The sequence below is a fragment of the Catharus ustulatus genome, chromosome 22, assembly GCF_009819885.2.
Source record: "Catharus ustulatus isolate bCatUst1 chromosome 22, bCatUst1.pri.v2, whole genome shotgun sequence".
NCBI classification, from domain to species: domain Eukaryota; kingdom Metazoa; phylum Chordata; class Aves; order Passeriformes; family Turdidae; genus Catharus; species Catharus ustulatus.
In genome coordinates, this window is record NC_046242.1 from 2662588 (window position 1) to 2689653 (window position 27066).

General features: G+C 42.4%; 1 protein-coding gene and 1 long non-coding RNA gene across 3 annotated transcripts in view; one reads left to right on the forward strand and one right to left on the reverse strand.

Annotated features, from left to right (window-relative positions):
- Positions 1-413: 413 nt before the first annotated feature.
- VMP1 (vacuole membrane protein 1) overlaps positions 414-27066 on the reverse strand; it is a 62695-nt gene continuing 36042 nt past the window's right edge. For both annotated transcript variants that reach the window (XM_033078067.1, XM_033078068.1), the window contains exons 8-12: positions 20399-20479; positions 17702-17818; positions 15520-15581; positions 4250-4352; positions 414-3006 (exon numbers count right to left, since the gene is read on the reverse strand). In XM_033078067.1, coding sequence (XP_032933958.1) covers positions 2863-3006; positions 4250-4352; positions 15520-15581; positions 17702-17818; positions 20399-20479 — 507 coding nt within the window. In that variant the 3' untranslated portion in view covers positions 414-2862. The remainder of the gene's footprint in view (positions 3007-4249; positions 4353-15519; positions 15582-17701; positions 17819-20398; positions 20480-27066) is intronic.
- On the forward strand, positions 3015-8095 carry LOC117005937. Its single transcript, XR_004419925.1, has 2 exons — positions 3015-3751; positions 4582-8095. It is a non-coding gene; the product is annotated as an uncharacterized LOC117005937 (long non-coding RNA).

The following is a 27066-nucleotide window of genomic DNA, read 5'->3' on the forward strand; positions in this document are numbered from 1 at the left end:
TGTTACTTCCGTGTGATTTTCAGTCATCCCCAGAAAAAAAAAAAAAAAACCAAACTTTATTTATTTAGTGTCTAACTGCAAGAAACAGCAGCTAAAAATAGGGATTTGTGCCAAGATTGCTCCTCTTGCAAGAGCTGCCTTTGGATTTGTCCCCAGCACACTGAACTGACTGATTGCTTCCAATGTGTAATGAAGATAAGGGCAATAAAAGGAAACTTTGGGTTAAGGGAGCAAAATCCACGTTTTCAGGTCAAATGCTAAAGGCTCAGTCATTCTCTGAAGGCACAAAATGCAACTGCTGAATTATCTTCTGTGTTCACACTGCAGAATGTTTGGGACAGCAAATGTCACAGTGTTACCAAAAGAGTTCAGAACAGAGAATGGAAACAATCCAGCTGAAATAAACACTGGGAAACGTTATTTCTTTGTTTATTTAAGCAAACATGAAACTATCCATTGCAAATCTCATCAGGGTTGTGTCACTTCTCTTTCTGTTACTCATTTTTTACCTTTTACCAAGCCTTATCTCCCAGGCAGAAGCACGTAGAATAATCACTTCCTTCTTTAAAGAGTGTCAGAAAGCTTCAATATAACAGCAGAGCTTATTGGGATGGACACATGGAAACACAAGCTGAAGAACAATAGATAGATATATATATATTTCACACTATAAATATGTAAACATATTGAACCAAAAGTAGGAGAAAGTTTTCAGTTTCCCTTGTGGTTTTCCAGCAGACAAGAGGCAGAATTTTAAGGAGACCTCTAAAGCATTTAGAAAGGGTCAAGTTTATTGGCTCAGGCTCTAGGAAAAAGGAGTTTTTCTGTTTTAGTTGTTGTTGCAGTGTCCTGATTCCAACCTGAGAGCACACAGGGACCCCAGCATGGCATCAGTGCTGTCCCCTCCCAGAAGTGTGAGAGGTTAATAAATACCTGGGAGAGATTTGGGGACCAAAAAGTGCCACCAGAAGTGGGGAGAGCAGCCAAGGGCAGCCACTGCTCCAGAGTCCTCAGGGGAAAGGGAGCTCTGAGGTGATGCCTTACAAAGCACAACACTGAGGGTCTGCAGGCTGAAAAGGTGAAGTTCCAAACTCAGCTGTGGAGTCTGGAACTGTCCCAGAACAAACTCTTTGTGACATTGTTGTCAAAGGCCACATTCAGGCCAAAAAAAAAAAAGGTAAGATTTAGTAAATACTGTTCACCTTTTAAAAATCACCAGGAGCAGCTGAACAGGGACCTTCAGCTACTGGAATTGCATCAGCTGGAGCAGCCCTGGCAGCACTGCCCAGGGATTGGGTACAAACCTCAGCCGGTTCTGCAGGAGCGCGGCGCTGGAGCTCAGTCCCAGCCCAAGCACAGACACTGAGGTGCTGCTGATGCTCAATGGACACAGCTGGGGATGGATGAGGAACGCTCAGATGAGAGATACCAAAATGTCAGACAGCCTACCGACTGTTGTTGCCATGAGATCCAACAGTCAACATCAGTCTGATAAGCTATCCGACAGGAAGGTACAGCCATGGCATGGCACACGCTGGACACAACAGCTCCAACAGCACAGCCCTGCCTCAGCCCTCCCAACCTGCCCAGCTGAGCTCAGGGCTCCACCACCTCCTGGCAATGCTAATTACAAAGGTAAATTAATTGTTGGTGCTCACCCCTCCAGGGTAAAATAAAACAGAATAGTTCGTGAGTGGTTAGAGCGATGCAGGTACAGCAGTGGGGGTGGTGCACTGAAGAGGGAAAAGCAATTTTAATAGAAATTCTGTTCTGTACAGCTGAACTGGCACATGCTGAACAGAACAAATCTGACTAAAAGCGTGAGGTTAAAGGTTCTCTGAAGTTCTCTGCACCGTTGCTGGGCAGACACAGAATCTGCTTTCAGCTGGAACTGAACTCTTCCCCCTCTCTTCTCCTGCACTGCCCACAGCTCTGGGCTCAGGGGCAAACCCTGAGCAGAATTTAGGATAACCAATTCTGTTCTCCATTTAACCTATTTAAGCAGGCACGGCCTTCCTCCTCCCTTTGCACTAAGCAAGAAGTTCTGAAGAAGAAAGAACAAAAAAAAGAACAAAACAAAAAAAAGAACAAAGGGTTTGAGTACCATTAGTGCAGGAAGGATGAGCAAACATGCACAGAGCATCCAAAAGTGAGAGAGGAAAAGAAGCAGCTTAAAAAGACTGACACAAGAAATTCTGGAATGATCATAAGATGACTTTATAAAGTTTTTATCTTAACTTCATTCTAAATATACAGAATAAAAAATGTTGGCTTCAGCATTTTGACATCAACCATCTCTGCTAACATCATGAAGTTGGAGAGGGTGGCTTTTCCAGCGTGCAATGCAATGGGACACTGGGAATTGAGACAGAACAGCCTTACCATGGGGACATGCAACAGTTTGTACCCGACCTGGACTCGGTTCTTTACATTTTCATGGTCTTGAAACTTATGGAAAAAAGCAAACCAGCCACCCTTCAAAGGAAAACGTTACCCTCAGGTCAGTCTGAAGTTAAATTCAGGAGATGGAGAGTATGAAATCAGTTTTGGAAGTAATTTGGATGGACAACATTTGTGTTAAACTCCATTTAACATCCCATTGTCCATCCTGTAAAACACAAACTCATGAAGCATTTACACCTTACCGTAGAATTTATAAGTTTGTCAATGAAACCGTTGCTCTAATATCCAAATTACTTTCAAAATCAAACAACAAAAAAAACTTGTTAACAGCAGAAAATGGGTGTTAAAAATTTTTCCCCCCTTTTGAATAATGCTGATTTTTAAACATATGAAAAGATGTGCCATTTCTTGTGTCTGCCAAAACCCACGCTGAGGGGTTTTTTCCCATTTTTTCCAAGCTCATTTGGTTTTTTCTTCCGAGTACATCTTCTGTTGCAGCCGCTTGGCATAGCTCTGGGCCATGGAGTTGATTATGGATAAGATAAAATAACAAACCATGACAATCACCAATTTTTCAAATATCCAGGATAGCCAGTTTTCCCCCTGAAGAGACAAAACAGAAGCAGGGGGAGAATGAAGATTAGTGGACAGGACAACAGAGAGTTCTGGGTGAAAGGGGAAAGCCTGCCCGTGTCTTTATTCTGCAATTAATCAAATTAAAAGCAGGACCCAAGTGTGAGCTGACAGATTCCTGCAGGTCCCCCTGCACAGCCCACTTTGGTCCCTTGAAAGACAATGCAGGAGGAGCTGCCAAAAGCACTGGGGGCAGATGACAAATCCCTGCTCACTCCCAGTGTGCTCCCCTAAAAGTGATTTATTATTCCCAGTATTGTTTGGGCTCAGCTAACAATTCGTGCAGTTCACAATTAGCAGCCCCTGCCTGTTCCTCGCAAAGAAAACAATCAGGTCACTGGTTAACAATGTGGGTTTTTTTTTTTCCCTAAACTGCTTTTTCTGGGTTATCTCCTCTCTTTGGTGTCCCTGAAGTTGCAGTGTTTTTTTCAGGGGAATTCTCAAGTTGTGTTTTTGTCAAAGGAGGGCAGCAATGCTCAGCTCAGAGATCCTGCCCAGAAATCAGTGCACATTTCCTGAGCCGGGCCAGCCCCAGCTCGGGCTCTTTTGTGGTAAGAAATGGGCCAAGGGACAATTCCAACAGCCACAAGCACCGCACTGAAATGGGACCTGGATCCATGGATTTTATCTCAAAATGCCTCAGAATTCTGAATTTGAATTGCCTCAGCCTAAAGAGCTTCATGCCCAAGCTGCTCTGTCCCACTGAAAATTCAGGGTAAGTTTTTTTAAAATACTTTAAAAAAACTTTATTTTTTTTTTCTGTATCAGAGGACACTTCTGCCCCTCTGAACACTGTATTTTCTTTTCCTTTTAAAGGAAAAAGGTTTGGGGATTTTATTTCTCTCACTGTCCACTGAGCTCCAGATCCCGCCGGCTTCTGAAGTATCGGTGCTGCCCAGTTTGTTACCATCCCACATGGAAAGGCAACTTTTTTATTCCTTAAATTTAACTTTCTAAAGAGGCAGCAAATGCAGAGGCAAGGCAAGCCACCGGGTTTGATTTACACTTTCATTTATTCTCTAAAGGATTTTAATCCAGTGGCACACAATTAATATTTTCAGTTCCCAGGTTGTTTTTAAAATGAGATTTTTATCTATTCCCTGGGTCAGTGCAGATCTTTGAAAAACAGAACGGGGAGTTACATTTGTAAAAAATACAAGTTTGAGATAAGCAGGGAAAGGCAAAGTGAGCCGGGAGGGAGGGAGGGTCTTACCTGTGGCACAGCACTGTCGGATTTGTGGTGAAGTTTTATCCTCTGAGCTTCCAAATATTCTTGAAATGGCTTCTGAAGAGAAGGACCTATACTCGGAATAGCACTGATGGAAAGTTCATCCCAGAGAACAAGACAAAACAGGGGAGAAAAAAAAAACAAAAAAAATTTTTTTTTTTAAACTTACCACTTTACCTAATCAGAACAAAGTTCAGGCTGAGGCACAGCTCAGCAGGGAGCTCGAAGCTACTCGAGAAAACAGAAATAAAACCACATTTCATCTTTCCATCTGATCAGATCCTCAAAAAAAATGCTTAAAAATAAAAATATTTCAGAAGCAAACAGCGCTGGGAAGCGAGGAGGAGCCGGGAGCATTTCCTGGGAGCAGCAGCAGCTCCGGACCCAATGAATGACTCGGGAGAAGCCGCACATTTATCAGCGGCAGTTCCTGTAAGAACTGGTTTGAGCCGATTAATGAGGAAATGACTGGGGCTTGTGTCATCCCTCGGTTAAAACAGAAACCCTGAGCCCAAGCCTCGCCCCCCGGCCCGGCCAAGTCCTTTTTAGGACAAGCCGTGCGTCATCCCTGCCCAAAACCTGCGGGCCGAGGGAGCGCCTCCCCCGAGCGGGACTAACAAAGGAACAAAGAGCGGCTGCGGCTCGCACTGAGCCCGGCCTAAAGCGGCCAATGTCCCGGGATGGGATGGGAGAGAGCCAGGCTAACAAAGCTCAGCCTAAAGCGGGCAATGTCCCGGGATGGGATGGGAGAGAGCCAGGCTAACAAAGCCCGGCCTAAAGCTGGGAATGTCCCGGGATGGGATGGGAGAGAGCCAGCCTAACAAAGCCCGGCCTAAAGCGGCCAATGTCCCGGGATGGGAACGGGATCAATCCGGGCTCACAAAGTTCAGCCTAAAGCGGGGAATGTCCCGGGATGGGATGGGAGAGAGCCAGGCTAACAAAGCTCAGCCTAAAGCTGGGAATCTCCCGGGATGGGAATGGGAACGGGCCAGGATCACACAAATCCCAGCCTAAAGCCGGCAATGTCCCGGGATGGGATGGGATCAATCCGGGCTCACAAAGCCCAGCCTAAAGCTGGGAATGTCCCGAGATGGGAACGGGATCGGGCCAGGATCACACAAATCCCAGCCTAAAGCCAGGATGTCCCGGGATGGGATGGGATCAATCCGGGCTCACAAAGCCCGGGCTAAAGCTGGGAATGTCCCGGGATGGGAATGGGAACGGGCCAGGATCACACAAAGCCCAGCCTAAAACCAGCAGTGTCCCGGGATGGAATGGGATCAATCCAGGCTCACAAATCCTAGCCTAAAGCTGGGAATGTCCCGGGATGGGATGGATCAATCCAGGCTCACAAAGCCCGGCCCAAAGCCGGGAATGTCCCAGGATAAGAATGGCAGCACCCCCAGCAGCTTCTCTTTCAGTCCTGCTCACCCCGAACCCTTCAGAACGGGCACGACCCTTCCAAACCTGCCCAAATTCTGATATCAATTCCAAACCTGCCCGAATTCTGATACCAATTCCAAACCTGCCCAAATTCTGATACCAATTTCAAAACCTGCCCAAATTCCGGTATCAATTCCAAATGATCCCCACAGCCTGAGCTGTGAACATTCCCAAAGTCCCTCCTAACTCCAGCTCTCACCACTGACCACTCGAATTGCAAAGGGGAGAGTCTGAGTTTTGTTTAATTTTAAAGAGATCACTGTGTTCTTCCACATTATACAACTCCCAAAATTCAGATATAAATTAAAAATGACCAGCAGCAACCCTACAGCCTGAGCTGTGAAATTCCCAAAGCCCAGCCTAACTCCAGCTCTCATCACTGACCACTCAAATTGCAAAGGGGAGAGTCCGAGTTTTGTTCAATTTTAAACAAATCTACATTATACATTATCATACACGTGGTTTTCTACATTTAAAAACCTCACCTAAATTTTGACTAGTTGGTTTTATTAAACCCACTCCTGCTGCCACTGCAGGGAGGGTTTAGGAAAAGCCTCCAGACCCAAGTTACTCCAGGTGTACAACCAGGAGTTGTTCAAGGTCCCAGTGCCTCAAACCATTCCCCTCTGATCTGACACCATATTCCCCTTTCCAGGCCGAAGCCCAATTAAAAACTAACAGCTTTCTAATTTTAGGAATTTATGAAAAGCACCAAACAAAGTGTCTCATTGTGCTCCAGTAAAATCTATTTATTTCCTCCATGGCCAGGGGCAAAGGAGGATTTTTGAACCCATTTCCCAGCAGAAGGTCGTTCACTGTGATTCACCACCCGGTGAGGAAATTCTGTGCCTGGACTGGTAAAAATTCTGGGAATAAAAAAAAAAAACAATCCAACAAACCTTGTGGACCCAAAGCACGTCCCTTTCCCATTTATTTGACACAAAATTGGAATATTCCAGAGCATCCCCAGATTGCAGAGGTGTCCCAGCCCTGGAAAAAGCTCTGCAGGGACTGGAACACCAGGCACCTTCTGAGCTTTCTGTTCTTTCTCAAATAATTCTTGGGAGCCCTGGAGAGTGACTGCAAGGTAATGGTTTACTTTTGAACTTGTGCATGATTATGAAATGAGGAATATTTAAATGATGAGGGATCAATGATTAACAGGGGGTGTTGGAATGACTCCGATCCTCGCCGGGAGCTGAACTCGGGCAGTGCCCAAATCGAATTAAACACAGAGCAAAGACATAAAAAACCCAAGTTCAGAGGCTTGAGGTGCATCAAAACAATATTTCAAAATTTTTCTCACTAAATAATTCACTTTTTATTTCCTTTTCTGGGCACGACTGTTAGTTAAGTGCACAAAATTAATTTTATCAAAGCAGTTTTGAAGAACTGCAGGATCCTGAATGCAAGGACCTCAGCTCCTATTTTCTGTACATTTGTAAAGAATTTAATTCTGGAAAAAATGTGCAGATTTAAATAAGGAGTAAAAAAAAATAAGCAGAGGAAAATCTAGAAAATCAGAAATCCACATGAAATTCTTGAAATCCCATCTCGGCAGCACAATATTAATTACTGGTGCTTTTTTGAACAAAATTAAATTATTTAATCACCCAGTTATGTGCCACCTGATATCTGAAATGTAAAAATCTTCAAAAGAATTTAATTTAATTATAAATAAAGAGTTGTGTATCCCTGCAAACCTCGGAGATCCCTCGGTGCTGATCCCGGGGGGGAGGGAGGAATTCAGGATGAATTTTGTGGGAGCCAAATTTGCATCACAATTCCTGCACTCAGCACCTCCAAAAAAGCACAAATTTCACAGGAGGAGGAAGATGCTGGGAGATAACCCCGGGATAATCCAACCAAATTCCCTGTTCCAAACCCATTGTCTTTCAAACCCCGAATGTGGAAGGAGAAATTCTGATTCACAAGTTGTTTTCCAAACTCTTCATGTTAAATATTAAATTTTCGTTTGGATTCTCTGCTAAATTTTAATGTTTCACAAGGAATTCAAACTGAGATCAAGCTTCCCAAAATTGCAGTAGGCTTTGGTAATCCTAAATTCACCAAAATTGTAACATTTCAGTCAAAACCATGATTTCCATTAAATACTACGACAGAAATTCCCATTAAAAATTCGGATTCACTGAAAAAACCACTCTTGGTTTTCAGAACAATTACCTGGTATTTGTAATTAAACAGATTCACATTTTTTTTTAAACTTAGAGATAAAATTTCTATCCAAAAGACAAATTCTAAAGCTCATTTTCCCAAAAAATAAAACAAAAATCCCCATCTGTTTGCAGCACCACACGACAGCAAAGTTGCTCGAGGATTATTTTAAAAATTACACCAAGAACCTGCAGAGTCTGAGTCCTCCAAAAACCTCCAGCCCAGTCACAGCAAATCTGTGTTTAAATTTCTTAATTTGCTTTTCCAAGAACAACTGTCAACAGTTGCACCTCAAATGGTTTCACTGCTTGTTAAATGATTTTTGGAAAATTTTAAATCTTTTTAACAGAACCTCTGGAACTACAGAAAGATTTTTCTCAAAGGCACCAGGATGAAGCACCAAACCTGGAGGAGAAAAAATTGTATTTTCCTTGGGACAGCTTACAAAAAGTGGGGAGTTTTTTGATATTCCAGTTATGTGAGTTTTTACTAATACTAAAAATATTTTTTATAACTATTTAATGATGATTTTTGCACTTTTTTCACATCTTACAAGATTTTGAGTGACTGAAATCTCTCAGCCTGTGCTTTGAGAGGTTGGGAACGCTCAGGGAATTAATTCCAACTCTGCTAAATCCTGAAAGTCTCTAACAAATGCTGCTCCTCAGTGTCAGTGCACCAATATTTCACAAAAAATCTGTCACACCATAAATTTGGATATAAAATCCCCATTTTATCAAGGCACCTGTGGATATTTTCACTTTTCCAGAGAGAAATGTTAGAATTCAGAAGTGTTTTACAAAAAAAAAAAAAAAAAGAAGCTGCCACTAGACTCAAATTTTGGGAACAAAACCATGAGATTTTTCACAAATGAAAATTTAAAAGTTTATGGAATTGTGTCATTTATTACACACCTTGAACACCAAGTGATGGTGAGGCAGCTGATTAATAACCCTGAGCTGCTCTTTAATTCCTGATGGAATTAAAAATTAAAAATGTGAATGAGAAGCTGAGTGCAGGCAGCCCTGAGTGAACAACTGGGATCCATCCCCAGTGGGATGCTCAGGAAACTGGGAGCACTGGGAGCACTGGGAGGGGGTCACAAACACGGGAGTTAATTTAATTTAATTCAATTTAATTTAATTTATCACAGAAATTGTAACCTGCAGGGAAGGCAGAGCCCTGTGGGGGAACAGAAGGTGCAAACAAGGCTGGACACACCTGGGGCAGGTGATGCAATATTGAGTCACAGCCCCATTTTATGGATAATCCCTGCAGTATTCACAGCCTGGAAAATCCCCTGCCCTCAGACTCCACACACTCAGGGCCCAGATTTGGAGCAAAACCTCTTTGGGAAATGGCAGCAGCACTCCAGGAGAAGGCAAAATGGAAAAGCCAAGGCACAAATGTGGGTTTGGGAGAGCCCCAGGGCAGGGACTCTGTCCTGTGCACACCAGGGAGGTGACACTGCAGCATCCCCAGGGACCTGCCAGGACATTCTGCTCTCCCCAAATTCTTTATTTCAATCACACTTGGACAGCCAGGCCAGGGGGGGAAGGCAAAGGCTTTCACCTTCCCAACATTTATGGAAAATATCATTAAACAATCCCACCAACACCCATTGTATGAGGTTCCCATTTCTCCATTCCCCTGTGAGAACACAAGAAAAATCCATCCTGCACCTCCAAAGCAATAAAACACTTCTGAGTAGGCACCAAATTTCAGTATTTTAGTATTTTAGTATTTCAATATTTCAGTATTTTAGTGTTTTAGTATTTCAGTATTTCAGTATTTTAATATTTTAGTATTTCAATATTTTAGAATTTCAGTATTTCAGTATTTTAGTGTTTCAGTATTTCAGTATTTCAATATTTTAGTATTTCAGTATTTTAGTATTTCAGTATTTTAGAATTTCAGTATTTCAATATTTTAGTATTTCAGTATTTTAGTATTTCAGTATTTTAGTATTTCAGTATTTCACTATTTCACTATTTTAGTATTTTAATATTTCAGTATTTCAGTATTTTAGTATTTCAGCATTTCAGTATTTCAGTATTTTAGTATTTCAGTATTTCAGTATTTAGGGTATTTAGGGTGTTTTAGCCACCCCTCCCTCAGAAGTTTCACTCCAGCATGGTGCTATCTGCTTTGGAAGTCAGATATTTTAAAAACCATTGAAAAATAAATTCCAATGGAAATATTTTATGCCACTGGCCAGTTAGCAAAGCTGATTCATCTGCACAACGTGTCCCTTGTCTCAACAGGGCACCTTTCTTCCTGTCAGCCCTCTGAGCCTTCAATGGTTAATTTTTTTCCAGACAGTGATCTAAACTGGCTCAACGGTTAGTATTTTAATGAGCTGTCATTTCCTGTGCTGATAAAGATTCTCACAGTATTTAAACCATCCATTTCCCCGAGGCTCCACCACCAGCAAAGACCCTGCAGTGACTCAGAGGGGCTCAGCCTGAGCCTGACTCAGCCCTGGGAGCTGGGGCTGCCCAAAACCGGGGTCAGGCTTAGGGAAACCTGGGGCTGGGGCTGCTCAAAACCGGGGTCAGGCTTAGGGAAACCTGGGTCAGGCTTAGGGAAACCTGGGTCAGGCTTAGGGAAACCTGGGGCTGGGGTGCTCAAAACCGGGGTCAGGCTTAGGGAAACCTGGGATTGAGACTGCACAAAACCGGGGTCAGGCTTAGGGAAACCTGGGGCTGGGGCTGCCCAAAACCTGGGTCAGGCTTAGGGAAACCTGGGGCTGCTCAAAACCTGGGTCAGGCTTAGGGAAACCTGGGGCTGCCCAAAACCGGGGTCAGGCTTAGGGAAACCTGGGGCTGGGGCTGCCCAAAACCTGGGTCAGGCTTAGAGAAACCTGGGGCTGCTCAAAACCGGGGTCAGGCTTAGGGAAACCTGGGGCTGGGGCTGCCCAAAACCTGGGTCAGGCTTAGGGAAACCTGGGGCCGGGGCTGCTCAAAACCTGGGTCAGGCTTAGGGAAACCTGGGGCTGCTCAAAACCGGGGTCAGGCTTAGGGAGAGCTGGGGCTGCTCAAAACCTGGGTCAGGCTTAGGGAAACCTGGGGCTGCTCAAAACCTGGGTCAGGCTTAGGGAAACCTGGGGCTGCTCAAAACCTGGGTTAGGCTTAGGGAGACCTGGGGCTGGGGCTGCTCAAAACCGGGGTCAGGCTTAGGGAAACCTGGGGCTGCCCAAAACCGAGGTCAGGCTTAGGGAAACCTGGGGCTGCCCAAAACCTGGTTAGGTTTAGGGAAACTTGGGGCTGGGGCTGCCCAAAACCTGGGTCAGGCTTAGGGAAACCTGGGGCTGGGTCTGCTCAAAACTGGGGTTAGGTTTAGTGAAACCTGTGGCTGCCCAAAACCTGAATTAGGTTTAGTGAAAGCTAGAGCTGCCCAAAACCTGAGTTAGGCTTAGGGAAACCTGGGGCTGCCCAAAACCTGAATTAGGTTTAGTGAAAGCTAGAGCTGCCCAAAACCTGAGTTAGGCTTAGGGAAACCTGGGGCTGCCCAAAACCTGAATTAGGTTTAGTGAAAGCTAGAGCTGCCCAAAACTTGGGTTAGATTTAGGGAAACCTGGGATTGGGACTGCCCAAAACCTGCGTTAGGTTTAAGAAAACGTGGGGCTGCCCAAAACCTGAATCCTGGGAGCTGAGGCTGCCCAAAACCTGGAATAGGTTTAGTGAAACCTGGGACTGGGGCTGCTCAAAACCTGGATTAGGTTTAGGAAAAACATGGGGCTGCTCAAGACCTGAATCCTGGCAGCTGAGAGTGCCCAAAACCTGAATCTTGAGAGCAGGGGCTGCCCAAAACCTGGATTAGGTTTAGGAAAACCTGGGGCTGCTCAAGACCTGAATCCTGGAGCTTCCCAAAGCTGGAGCAGATCCATTCCCAGCCAAACCTGAGGAGCATCCAGAGCCCCCCAGTTGCCACTGGAGCTGAGCTGGTTTGTGCCCAGAGCTCTGAAATTGCAGAAAATGAACCTGGTTTATGGTCAGGATCAACAGGAAGGTTTGGGGGGTTAAAAGGCTCCTTGGCAGCTGGATTTGCTTTGTGAGATGAGGGAAGGAAAGATCTTGGTGCAGGTTACAAAGGCCAGGGCTGACCTGGCTCCACCTGAGGCACGCTCCAGTGGCCAGGGCAGCCCAGAGGCTCCAGGGCTTTCTTCCTTGGGACATTCTGTTTTCTTCAATCAATGCTTTCAAAATGAGGAATTGCAACATCTCTGTCCTCAGCTCTGCTCACTGCTGCTCTTTGGAACGAAACCTCTGCTTGCTTTTTCAAGATTCCTTTTTCTGAAAACTCAATTTAGGGAAAAAACCCTTGCTTATTCAGAGTTAAATCCTTCAAGCCTTTTGCAAATAAACTCTTCTAATTCTGTTGTGATCCACTGGAAGGCTTTCAACACCAAAGCTGCTCAGATTTCAGCCCCATCTGTGTCCCTCTCAGGGCACTAAAGCCATTTTTGTGTGGAGCTGCTCTGCTGTGCTCAGGACACATCCCCAGGTTTGGGATGAACCTGTGGCAGGAAAGTTCTTGAGTTTTGAACCAACCATGTCAGGGGTGTTGGTTTAACCTTCCACAATTCCTCCCAGGAGGTTTTAAGCCCCTGCCCAGCTCTTCCCACCCTAAGAAAAGATTTCTGGTTGCCCCTTTGTGTTCTAAACAAATAACCTCAACCTGTATTGTAAATTATTTTTTGACTGAAAAAACCCCAACAATCTTTAAGCAAACTTTCCAGTTACCTCAGTCACCATGATCTCATTTGTGCTTTTTTTGGGGAAAGGAACACCACGCTCCCTTTACCAGCATCAAGTGAGATTAAGTTGTAAGCAAAGAATTATGGCACAAGAAATAGCAGCAAACTGGTTTGTCCAGGCAATGCTTCCAGTACCTGTGACCAAAAAACTGCTTTTCCTTCAGCTGTGCAAGCCCTGCAGAGCTGGGAAGCTGCTCCATAAAAACCTCTGGTTAAAGGCACTTCAGCAGCACTGATGTTTTTGGGTGGATTTTGCAGAGTTTGTTGGATTCTCAGAGGTAACACTTAAAAATCAAAGCAGCCAAATTTCACTGGCTCCTGTTTTAACTCCAAATCAGTTTTTTTCTCTCAGTAATTAACAGATGAGTCTTTTAGAAGTAACAATCAGGGAAGGTGTGGCTGCCTCATCCCTGAAGTGTCCCAGGGACTGGGACTGGGATGGGACTGGAGGAGCTTTAGGATCCCTCCCAACCCAAACCACTCTGGGATTCTGATTTACAGGTAGGAATTCACTGCTTTTGCTGTAGGAGCCACCCCTGGACCTGAGCACCTCTGGCAGGAATAATCCCAAACACTCCAGCCCAGGAGTTCATCATTAACCACAGGGCAGGGTGGGATTTCTCCCTAAAAAAATGTAAATTTTTTTTTTTCTTTCTGATCATTTCCCACCAGAATGGATGGCCACATTTCAGTGGATGCTGTGTGCTCTGAGAACTACTTCTTAGTGGTCTTCTGGGAATTCTTAACCCACATTTAAAACTGCCCCTTCCCAGAAAACAGAAAACATCTTGGTGACTTCACAAGCAGCCCTATGGCTGTAGGTAAAAAACAGGAACAGAAAGACTGAGGAACCAAAAAACCCCACAACACACAAGATAATTAAATATTTCAATAAATCAGCAACTGAGCCTTGTGGAAGTGACAGAACACAGAATTCCTGCAGAGCATCTTCCCCCAGCAAAGCAGAGCAGGATCCTGTCCCAGCACTGAGGCACCAGAGCAGGAGCAGGTTGGTGATTCCCAGCCCCAGGGAGTTCCAGCACCTCTGGAAATGCTCCTCAGCTTGGATTTCCACCTCACATCACTCCACTTCTCAAACTTATTCATCTCTCTCATTCCCAACAAGGTTTGTTTCCACCACTCACCCTCTGCCCTGGTTTTGTTCTCCAGCTCTCCCCAAAAAATTTCTACAAAAATTTAAAATTTTCTGTAAACAGCTTCTTCATTTCCTGCCATGTTTTCTTTTTAGTTTCCTTTTTAATTTAATTAATAGAAAATGTATTTTATGAACTGTTTGTAATGGAGACCTAGACAAAACTGTAAAATCAAATTAAAGCAGGCTCAGTGAGGGACCCAGCAGCACCCAGTGACAATGAAGAACAATGAATCAGCTTTGCCTTTTGACTAAAAATCACATAATTGTCAAGAAATTCTCCCTGGCTTATAAAATCAGATATTCTCAGACTTTATCTCACAATTTAATCTTCTGTCTAGGTTCCATTTATCCTGGATATCAGCATGCTCATTATTTTCAGGTATTGTGCTCAGATATTTCCTATTGTTTAAGAGCAACAGCCCAGACAAAGAAAGTCTAAAAGTCATTGTGGTGGATAGAATTTGATTAAAATAAAGTTACTGACCATTAAACAGAGCTCTGTTTTAATTCAATAATAGGGCTTTTAGAGCAAGGTATTGTTTAACATGTTTGAGGCTCCCCTCTAACAGCAATTGATGAGGTAATGCTGGAGACAGCTTGAGAAAAGTCAAGGATACCAGGACATTCCAAAATTCTCACTGTCTCCCAGGAACATTTTTTAACTCTGACATCAACCCTCCAATAAAACCCCAATCCAGCAGAGCTCCTGTGAATGCACTCGAAGTAATTCAATGCAAAATTATCTCCAAGACAGATGAAGTAGGAAAAATCTGCTGGGTTTGGCTGCAAGCACCCACAGGAGAGTAAATCCTTGGAAATGTACCTGAGCTAGGGGCAGATCAAACTGTCTGCACTGATTGATGCTGAGAAAAACTCAGGGTGCTTAAAAGAAACCACATTTCTCTCTCTGCCTCCCTTTTTTAAAACAATGTTCACAGCAACAAATTCATTCTGAGTTTTGGTTCAGGATTAATAAAGGCAGGATTTGTTTCATCAGTGAAATGCCCTGCAAGGTTCTTCTGACACTCCTTTTCCTTGTACAGCACCAGTGCCTGGAGTTTTGTTTCAAAAAAGAATTATTTCCAGACATTCCTCCCCTGAAACTTTTCTTGAGGAGTGTGGCTTTTATGTGAAAATAGTTATTACACTTTGGGCAGCCAAATACCCATTTACCCCAGAGAAGAAACCTTGGAAAAGCAGGAGTACCTTAATATTTATTTTATGGATTTATATTAGGTTGGAATAATTTTAGTTAAAAAAAACCCAAACCTTTTCAAAATCAGGACACTTTATCCATTTCTACTGAATTTAGCAGAATGAGGGTCAAACTCTACACACCAAATTTCTCATTCTGATGTTTTATGAGTGATTTGATGTTGTAAATGCACAAGGTACTTCCAGTTAAGGAGGATTCTGGAACAGTGCATAAAATCTCAGGTTTTTAATATGGAATTTTATGATTTTTTTTCTATTATCTTTTTTTTTTTTTTTTTTTGCAGGGATCTGTGAGTGGAAGAGCTGAATTCTGGTTTGGGGTGAAGGTTCAGTGCTGATCCCACAACCCTGAGCCTCAGGGCCAGCAAAACTCCCCAAGGTCTTGGGGAGGAAGAGACCTAAACCTAAATGAGACAAAGCCTGGAACAAAGCACATCTGAGCTGCCTCCTCAGTAATTTTCCATTAATGGGTGCAGGTATTAATTACTGAGCTGGGGAATTACTCACCCGATGAGGGCCACCATCTGCTCCACGATGTGTTTGCTGAAGGTGATGATAACAAAGAGTTTCTGTGGGAGGGAAAAGAGCAGTCACAGAGAGCCTGGAGGCCAGACCATGCTGGGGGGACACTTTGTGCTCCTTCCCAAGCAGCTCCTACCCAGCTTTCCCTCCTCTCCTCTTTATTTTTCAATATTTTCCTCTGGAAAGAGGCAGGAGATAAAAAAACAAACAAAAAAAGGAGTTGATTTTGTGCCTCTGTTTGCTGCCAGTTTGCATTTCTTGCCCATTCTCATCCTCCCCAAACTCCCATTCCCAGAAGCTCCAAGGTCACTTTACTCCATCAACAAAGTCTGAGTGGAAAAACAGCCAGAGAGATTCCCAGCCCCTGGCACAGAGGGGAAAATAATGGGTGTGAGCCCCCTGTTCAGACAGAAACAACCAAAAATACCCAGTGCAGAACAAAGAAAGAGCCTCTGGGCACCTGTGAGGTTGGGATAAAACAGAATAATCACAGTCCTAACCCTACTCCAAAATGTATCCAAAAACTCTGCACAAAAACAGATTATCAGAGTAAATGAAAATCTAACCTAGCAAGTTTTACCCCTAAATAAAAAGCAAACCTGTACCCATGAAGCTATAATTTCAAATATAATATTTAATAATATTAAAAACTATTAAACATATTAAAACATAAACTTGAAATACAATTTCAACCTTACAAGAAAAAAAGCCCATGATTTATCTGATACAATTTTACAAAATAGAATAACTCTTAATTTCCTAGAAACCACAAAATTATTAATACTAATTGTTGTTCTTAGGCAAATCAGAATTAAAAAATGGTATGAAGTGGACATAATTTTAATAAGGAGGTTAAGAGAAAAGCAGTCCTGGGATGGCCACTGCACCAGTCACTCACTTCCTGTCTGAACATTGCATTAAAAGCCTTTTCCATGACTCTCACATTTCCTAAATTCCAAGTCCAGCCAGATCACTCCAAAAAATCAAGGCTATTGCACAAGGGTGTGCTTGAAAAAGAGAATTCTAAAAGCTGAGCCTATTACAAAATCTGATGATTTACCAACTGTACAAGCACTGGGAAATGTTTTTTCACTTACATGGGATCTGAGTGTGGAGCACTATAAATTACACAGCAAACACTGAGGTAGCTGAACAAGGCAATTAAAATAATAAAAGGAATATTGATCTAATATTATTTCCCTTTGCTGTGCTGCCAGAACACATTTTAGCCAACACACGGATTTAAAAGCAGAAGAAAATTCAGATAATACAAAAATAAGTGTGGAGAAAAAGCTGTTCTCTCCCAAGAAATGAAAGAATTTCCAAATCTATTTTTATTTTCTGTTTAAGCACTGGCCAACATAAAATAAAAAAAATGATGGGAAGAAAAAAAGCTTGAGTTTAGGGCAAAATAAAGATTTTAAAGCAGCTTGATGAGGCTGGAACACAAATTATTTTACGCTTAAAGCTTCTGCTATTTTGATGGGAGTCACAGCAGAGATTTCCAAACAACAGAGGCACAGGCAGTGCAAAAACCCAAAGTCAGCTGAAAACATCCCAAACACAGCTCATGCTGCAGCCCTGCCCACACCAGAGAACCCCCCAGGGAATCCAAACTCCATCTCTCCTCGGACCAGGGTGACGCATTTACAGCACAACTCCAACATTTTGTGCAAACAACAGGATTGTCCAACCCAGCACATCTGGCACAGCCCAGAGTGAGCAGGGCCCAGCAAAGCCAGGCTCTGCAGAGCAACTGGGACACCAAAAATCGCTGCCCCAGCCCCACAAGTGCAGCAAATCCACCCCAAAGGGCTGGCCCAGCCCTGCAGGGCTCACTGGGGGTTTTCTCACTGAGCTAAAAAGGGCACACTGCAAAGTGCTGGTTACCAAAAAGGGAGTTCACACCGAGTGGAAGTCTGCTAAAGGCCATAGGTAAATACCTTGGCTAACCACCAATTTCCTGAGTGGGCCAGCAGCTATAAATTACTCACTTGCCACAGTTTGGAGGAGCCCAGCAGCTGCTTTATTGTAAATCCCTTGCACCAAATTAATTTCCATGACTTCAGGTGGGGCAAGGAGACTCCAGGATTGATTCCCAAGTAACACAGTGGAACAGGAGGGAAAGAATGAAAGGTTTGAGCCCCGAGGGAGGGGCAGCACTTGCCTGGATGTGCATTTTAATCACGGCTTTTCCAATCAAGGTTGCACCGAAGAAGGTCCAGAAGGGAACCAGAAAGTGGCCACAAGTTATCCCAGCCAGGTCAAACAGGGGGTTTGGGATCTGTGGAGAGAAGGGAAAGAGGTTCAGGAACTGCAGCACACATGGGATGGACAGGAACACAACACACTCTGAAATTCTGAAAAATGAACATTTCCCCTGCTCCAGCTTGACCCAAAACTCTTGTGTGTCAATAATTACAGAAATGTTGATGTGGCACCACATAAGTTATGATGTCTAGCTGGGGTTGAGCTAGACAATGTCCCAGACAATTCCATTCTCATGGTCCCTCCTTACCCCTGGATCCTGAAAAAAGCTAATGAAAAGTTTTCCATGTGAAGTGCACGGAAACCACAGCAAAGCCATTTTGAGTGATTTATCAAATTTTCTCTCTGACAAGCACATCACTCTTGGAAGCCAGAGTTCCAAGTGATCCCCAGTGATTTCCAGCTGAGAAACTACATTAAAAACTGGCATTTATAGTCATATGTATCCAGTTTAAAAGCACTGATTAGATTTTATTAAGCATATGCATTTCATTTAAAATTAAAAGAATTTTTTATTATTATTAAACTGCTGGCCTGACTTTTGGTATTGTGATACTATCTGTAAAATATTTTTGAAATGAAACCAAGAAGGGATCTGAATTCCAACCTTTCCCTCTCAGTCTGGAGCACAGGGGCAGTGTTTGAGCAGGGTCACTCCCAGGAGCAGTGTGGCACTGCTGGTGTTTTGTGACTTCAATAAAGGGATCAAGAGTGCAGATTGGGGAGGAATAAATTCAGATTGATGAGGAAGAAATCTGCACAAACTCTGCTCATGGCTGGCACATCTCTGAGCACTGAGCAGGCTCCACCTGGGGACTGGGCAGTGATTGAGTGCTCAGCATTGTCCTGGCTGCTCCTGCCTGCTCTCAGGGTGTTCTGTTGGTTTACAGGATGTTTTAATCCCTGCAGTGAGTTTGGGGCAGGGTGCTGTGGGTGTTTCTGAGCACACCATGGGCAGAAGTTACTCAGCACAGCCCCAGGAGGGTGTCTGAGCAGCCAGCACTTGGTACTGAGAGCTGCCCAAAAAAAGCCCACAAAAGCAAGAGGGCAAATTCTCAGCAGTGACAGCGAGGAACTTGGGGCTGATTCTTGCTTTGTTCCTTCCTCAGAGCTGCCTTTATATAGAAATAAACTCCAGACTATCCTGACTTTCTTCTTGCCACTAAACAACATGACAGTCGGTTGACTTCACTGGATAAGCTTGCAGAATTCCAATTTCCATTTGATGGTGTTTTTATGCAGCATTTAGGAGCCACCACTTGAGAGACAAGGACCCACAGCTGGGACAGTCATTACCACTTCACCAGCAAGTTCTCCACTCATAAAAAACCATAGTAAATAAAACTCTGCCTAAAATCCAGAAGGAAGATCACAAATGGGGAGCTGCTATCCTTCCTCTTCCTCAGGCAGAGGTGCCACACAAAGGCACAGCTCTCACCCCTGATTTTCCAGCCCTCTGCAAGCTCTCAGCTCTGCCTTCCTCCTGCAGTTGTTGTGTGAGCATATTTAAAAACCCCCAGGTGTGCCCTGGTGCATCCTCATCCCTCCCCCAGCCCAGCTGCAGCTCAGGGCCTGAGCAAGGCCTGGGCAGCAAAAGTGGGGGAGAAGTTAAGCAAATGTTTAAATATTACTCAGCAGGAACTGCGGGGTGTTTACAGGCAGCTCTGGTGTTTACCAACTCCTTCCTCCTCCTCCACTCCTCCAGCTTGCCCAGGCACTCATCCCTGCCACCTCCAAGCTGTGCTGGTGACAAGGACAGGGGACAGCTGGGCCAGGGATGTGTCCCAGGACTGAGTCAGAGCAGGGAGCAGCTCCTGACAGGGAGGGTTTTAGGCTCCACTCTAAACTTCAAGGCCTTTTAAAGGATTAGTGAGCAGGAGCTTTATGGCAGCCACTGTAATCAGATTAATTCCAACCCAGGTTATCCACATCTGAGCAAGCACTTGGCTGTGTCATCTTTACAGTTTAGGAAACCAAGAGATGCTGTGGAGTGTGGAGTGAAAGCCTCAGCAGCTGGGTAATGTTGTTATTCCAGAAAAATGGGATTGAGGGGTCCCACATTCCCCCTTCACTGCAATCACACCCCACAGTTTGGGATGAAGAACAAGGCACACCATTCCTACCAGCTCCAGACTGAGATTAAACCTCCAATATTATTTTTATTATTCTGAAAGAAAAGCATTATCCTACACAAAAACTAAAACAGCATCACTGGAGAGGCTCCTTTCACATCTTGATTAAAAAAAAACAAAAACCCATGAGCAGTTTGTAGCTCCACACGACTGAAATTTGTTTCCTTTTTCTGCCCTCTCTGGTTCCTAATGACCCAAAGAGCAGAGGGGAGGACTGGAATGGATGGACACTCTCCCAGGATTTCTGCAGGTGCTTTTCCACTCTCCAATCCATGCACACCTCTGGATTTGAGGATGTCAAGAATGTCAAACACAACACACCAACACCTAAAGAAACCATAACACAACCCAGCAGATTTTGTTTCCCTGAGCAGCACAGAGATCACAGAAACTGCAAACAACACCAAATTCCATGGCAAGGCACCCAAGCTGCAGTTTGTGAGCAGTTTGAGGGGAAAACTCACCGAGGCACAGGCCAGGATCCCAAAGAAGCCAACCCTCTGCACCAGGTTCTGCACCGCCACTTTAGCCCGGGAAGCAAAGTCCTGCAAACAGCAAAAACCAAAATTATTCACCAGGAAAACCCCACCTGAACAGAGCTCACAATGTGTGGGATTGCCAGGATTTCCTGACTAGGAATTGGGAGGAATTTTGAAGTTTGAAGTGCTGAGTTTAGGGGGACAATCGTGGTGCTGGGGTGGAAATGTGAGCACCCACACGCACTGAGTTTGGTTTTTGGTTTTGGTTTTTGCACACCCTGAGAGTGGAACTGAGCTGCCCCTGCTATGGAAACAGCTTTTCCAGAATTTATTCCCCCATATTTCTGGAATTCCAGTGCTGCTTATACCTTATTCCTTAAACAAGAAGAGGGAATGAATTCCTCCAGTGCCATTTCCAGGGGTAAAAAGGAACTTTCTGAGAACAGAAAGAGCACAATAATCCCATTATATCCCCAGATCTGCTCTCCCAAACCCAGGATCTCAACCAAAACTGCCAATTCCAGGCACTGCCCACAACACACTTGTAAAATTCATTAAAATCCACAAAGTTGAGCCCAAATTACTTTAAAAGCAGGGAAGGGGCAGCTCCTGTGGCTGGAGCTGCTCTGTACAAAGCTGCCTCCTTTAATTTTGGGATAAATCCTTGCTCCTGAAGATTAAAATTTGCCCAACAGCCAAGAAACCCCTTAAAAAAACAAAAATAAAGATTCTCACAAGCAGTTGCTTTGAATGTGAGAAGGGAATTTACAGGAGATAAAATTCTTTTGAAGCAAAACTGTCCAGAAAAATAAAATCAAGGTCAGTGCTCCCTACTCAGGCTCAGCCACAGCAGTTCCAGAAAGCTGGGAATTCTTGGGAATAGCAAACATTTAAAAATAATTATCCATTCCTTTTAAAAAAACCTACAAATAAGCAATAAAATTCTGATTTTCCAGGAGCAATGCAATAAATTACACAAGGAAATGACTTTAATCAATAATTAATGATATTCTAAATTCCACCCTTTACTACTGAATTGTAGAATTTAGAATATCATTAATTATTGATTAAAGCAATTGCAGTGTAATCCAGAAAAATTACATTTATGCAATTTTAACTTTGCTACAGTTCTATTGAAACCTTAAATACTACACAGTAAAGAAGGAAAACTACAATTATTTTACAATGTTCTTGGATACTATTTAAATGTTGAGCTGTAGAATTAACAAAATTTTCTGTGGCAGATTAAAAAATAATAGATCAGTGATGAAACAATTTGCTTCTTTTTACACCCCTTTTTCAAGTGGTAACTTTTCTCCATTACTGTGCTTTCAGACAGTTAAATTCTGAATTTAAAAATTCAAAAAAACAAAAACAAAAACACCAAAAAGCAATTATTAATCAAGTCAGAATAATTCCACTTATTGTATTTAATTCCTGGGAAATGAACTCAAATTAAAACTGAAAGGAAAATGCCAAAGAAATGAGATTTTCTATAACTTTCACTGGGACATTTTTAACCACAGGAGAATATAAAAATCCTCCAGAATATCTTAGAAAGGTGAATTTCCACACTTTAACCAGGAGTTACACCTTGGGCTCATGATTACAAAATGGAAGGGATCAAATATTCACTTTTGAAATGAAAATTTTCCCACTGTAGGAAAATATTTCCCATTGTTTTCCTCGCAGGATCCCTGCAGAAGCCGAGGGATTAAACTGACACCAAACCCTCCTGATAGGAAACAATCTGCAAAGCAAAACTCAATTTTCTGTTTTTTCATTTTGTTTTTTTTTAAATTAAAAGAGCAAATTTTGACACAAATTGTTATAAACAATTCAAACATGACAATGTCCTGAGACCAAACCCAAAATTCTTGCGACATCCAGGGCAGCTCCTGCTCCAAGCCCCAATTCCCTCGTGGTGATTTCCCAGCAAACAGAACCCAAAAAAGGGGATCCCAGCTCCAGGGGCACCCCCAGCATTTGGGATGGACAAAATAAAATATCCAGGATTTTCCCCCTAAAAAAAACAACCCAGCTTTCCTAATTCCCAATTCCCCAGACAACACAGGAGTGAAAATCAGGATTTGGGATTTCTTCAAAAATGAATTTAACAGCACAAAGTCCAAAGCAGATTTTGTCCTTGGGAAAGGTGTCCTGAATCAGTTCCCTCCTCAGGGATTTCTTGGTGTGCCCAGAATATTTTCAGTTCCTCTTTTCTCCCGGGCTTGGAGCAGTATTTTCACTTTTATAAGCCAATAAATACTTTTTTTCCTTGCAGCTCCATAAATCTGATGGCAAAGTATCTTTAAAATCAAATACTCCAAAACAATTATTCAAATGGCTCTGTGATTTATTTGCATGGATGTTGTTTCTATTCTGATTTTCATTTATTATCTTTTGCTGTGTTGCTAATGCACTGCTGTGTTCATTTTCACAAGCTGGAATTGGAAATAAACTCTCTAGCAAATAAACTAATACCTGCAGCACAGCTCTTTAATAAATATATTATTATAAATCATTATATTAACATTTATTATTAAAATTATATATAAATTAACTGTATTAACTTAGGGTAGAGCACAGTGCACCATTTTAAACCAAATTTCTTAAAAAGAACCAGCTTCCCTCACCCACATTTCTCAACTACAAAATTCAAGGCTGCCTTGAAATTAGAATTTCCCCTCCAGCTAAAAACATATAAAACATTAAAAAGCTAATAATGAAGGTCTTAAAAAAATTTAACAAGTTTGTCTCAAAAAAAACCTCCAAACCAAAAGCAATGTTGGAGCAAATTTTCTCACCTTATTAATTCATAACTTTATTTTTTAAAGTTATTACTCAGCTGGTTTCTTTGTTAAGTTTTGGTTTTACACTGTCTATCATGAAGTACCTCATGGAAAGCAAAATTTTAAATTCTAAAATTTCACTCTAGAACTGGTCATTTGTCTTTCTTTTCTACAAATTTTTTAAATAAGCCAAAAGACAAATTAAAGAATTTTTTGTACCTATTTTTCTATGATCTATGAATAATTGGCAGGGTAATAAACCCACCAAGGTCACAAGAAAACCGAATTCCAGCCTCCACATTTACTCTGAAAAACAAGTTCAGAACTCTTTCTCTTTGGTTCCTTCCTTAAATGTTGTTTGACAAATCTTTGCGACATCTGCAACAATAAAAAAGCTGCAAAGTTTCATTTCTCCCAGAATACAATCCCCAGTTTCACAACTTTTACCTATTTCACAACAGAATTTTGGTTTTCTTTTCTGAAGCCTGCACAGGGAATCTCTTCTCTAATTTTTTAAGCATTTGAAAGAAAAGAAAATAACTTTCTGCTTTAAAAAATAAGATTATTTTATATATATTTCTATGAAAAGAGACAAAAGTTCAGCTACTTACAGGCAAACCATTTTCCCCCCAAATTACAGTTTCTAGACTGGAGTGGCCTCTCAGTTAATTGTGATTCATTCTTTAGAACATTTCAGGATGCTTTAGCTCACTGTGTCCCTTTCAAAGATGATTTATTTTTTTGGGGCTTTGGAAATAGATTTCCTGTGAGTGCCACAGTGCAGGCAGAGGAAGGTTAAATGATTAAACATGACTTCATTGGGTTAATCATCAGATCCCAAGAACTGGGCTGGAACAGGCACACAAAGGTCAGGGATGATTCCCCAGCCCCAGCTCAGGGTGGGGGGAATTCTCCTGGATCTCAGCTCAGGAAAAGGGAATTTTTCATCATTTCATTGATCCCAGGGGCTCCTTGGGACAAAAAGTTCCCAAAGTTCCAGACCTAAAGGGATTGTAAAGAGAATTTCCATGTTCTGTCAGTGCTCCTCCTGTGTAAACATGGAACTTTTATCCCTGCCTGAAAGAGAGAATAGACAACCCTGTCTAAGTTAAAAAGTTTTGTCCCATCCCTTTGTTTTATTTATTCCATTTATAATTTAATCTCTGTCTTCTTTCTCCTCTCACTATAAAGTTGGTGAGGGAAGAACAAGTTAACCAGTTTAACCAGTTGATTTAACTACCAGGCTCAAGGAAAAAAATTATTCTAATAAATATTTTTTCCTCTTTTCCCTCTGTAACAGAACAGTCACAATTAATTGTTCCCACTGAAATAGTGAAGCCTTTTGGGGTTTTTTTGTTGTTTTTTTTTTTACTGTGCAAGCACAGAGCTGGTTGATTGATCCACAGGAGTAGTTGGAGAGCTCTGAATAATCAGAGTTGGACTGAATCCCACAGAAAAAACCTGTAACACTCACCCAGCTCTGCTCTCTGAAGCCTGCACACATTATGCAATGGGACAGTTCATTTTCAAACAGATTTTAGGAGAAACCAACAGCTCCCATCACATCCCAGCTCAATCTCTGAAAAATTCCAGGGATTTGAGGCATGGAAAAAGCTCCCTCCTGTTTCTTTGCTGTAAATACCTCAAGCACTTTACAGGACATTGATAAAATTGGCAGATTGAACAAATTTAACAGATTTATTCCATCCATGCCATGGATATTCCTCACCTGGCACATGGTGGCCTGGAGAAGTTAAAAAATAAAAATTCTAGAAAGTCTGGAAGGGGTTACAGAGGATTTGTGATTATGACAGAAAACAGGAGCGTGAGTGAAAAAAAAAATTAAAGGACATAGAGAAAGATGTGAATGTGTTACACCTTCATGGATCTCCAGAACTCTGGAGCAGCTGGACAGAGGGAATTTCATCCTCCTGCAAATTCCCCAGGCCAAATGTGTCCCTTGTGTGTGATGGAGTGGACAATCCCTCCAAGATCTGAGCATTATTTCTATTTTTGTTATAATAAAAAAATTTAATTATCCAGATATTCATCTAAAGTGAACATTTTTCCCCCCCAAAAAATTGAAGACTGTGCATGAAGCCACCATTTAGATCACCAAAATTATAGAGTCCTTAACATTTCAAGAGCTGCCTACAAAGACAGTGCCCCTCTTTATGTAAAAATCTGAGTTATGTTAAAAATGAGCTGCACAGTATTTTGTTTCTTCTGGCTTTCTGTTACAACACAATGGAATCAAACACAACTTATGGGAGAATGACCATTTGTGGTCAGGCAATGGATTCCAGGATTTCAGAGCACTGGGAGGAATTATTAACTCCTTGGAATAAAGAATTGACTGCAAAGAAGTCAGAGAGGTACCTAAGGCAGGGAGGTCACAACACATCCCTGCAAATGGTTCAGCAAAACCCAGCTCAGTCCTCCCCAAAATATAAAAAAAACCCAAATCCCATGAGTAAATTACAAATATTGTGACAGCAGCTCCTGGATCTTTGTTCCAGCTTTCTCCAAATGCAAAGGGGCAAATTAAAAGGGGATATTTTCATTTAATGCCTGCAGAGCAGGGGGTGTGAAGGGTAAAGTTTAAACTTCTTTATCACCCAAAAATCTGGGAAATAAAGGTCCTGTCTGGGAAATCAGATCCCCAAAAGAGGAAGCTGGAAGAAGTTACTGAAAGCAGTGATGGGATGGTGGCAGAACTAAGCAAAGCACCAAGTTTGATTTAAAAAATGGATTTACACACAACAAGCAAGGACTGATATTCCAGATTCTAAAGAAGTTTCACTTCAGGAAAAGTCTGGGTTTTCTGGGGCATTAAATTCTGGAAAAGGAGTTGGGTAATTATGGAAAAGTTGCAGGAGAAAAGGACATAGATGTTGAACATGAAAACAGTTTTAAAAAGTACAAGATGATGGCAACCAAACAGCAATAAAAAAACCTTGGCTTCCAAAGAAGTGTGGAAAGAACAGATCAGCACCCACAAAGCCTCATTAACCAGACTGTGCTGGAGATCTGAGGGTTTGAAACTGGTAACACCCCAATATTCAGAATAATTAACCAGATTGGGCCTGAAACTGGTAACACCTCATTATCCAGAATATTTGTAGGCAAGGATGAACATACAGTAAATATTACAGACAAATCCCAAGAAATGGTATCTACAGGTGGATTCTTCCAGTGGCCATTCTGAGGATCAGAATGTTGGACACAGATTGTGAGGATTTATTTCCACATCTGTTTGTCTTCAAGTTCTTGAGGTTGGCTGCATGTAAAAGTTGAGGGGAGATGCTGCAATCCAGAGATAATCAGGAGGATGCTCATCCTAGGAACTTTGTAAACTCAGACATGAGTAACTACAATTTGCTCTTGGGTCAGAAAACCTTCAGTTTTTCTGTACAAAATACAATTAAACCCATTGTCCTCTTACCAGATTTTAAAAGTGCTGTTAGAAAAGACAGACAAAAGAAGCCACAGAGTTGTGTGAGGAGCTGAATTTTTTGCAAGTCCTGTGGGAGCAGAGACAACAGAGTGAAGGGTCCATTCCAACAGCAGCCTTGGCTTTCCCTGGCATTTAATTTTAGCTGTCTTGGAGTAAAAGTGTGAAACTTCCCAATTATGGGTGCATTTTATGGTAAATAAGATCTCCCTGTTAACAGGAGCAGGAATGAAGTCAAGCAGCTCTAGATCAGCCCATTAGTTCCACTAAGAATTTCCAGGTATTTTCTTATTTCATTAATCATATGGATCATGGTAGGAACTTTTTATTTCCCTCATTTCTCCCTCCCCCTTCTCGAGGGAAGAACCAGCAAATGTTTCTTTATAACAAACTCCATCTCAAGAGCT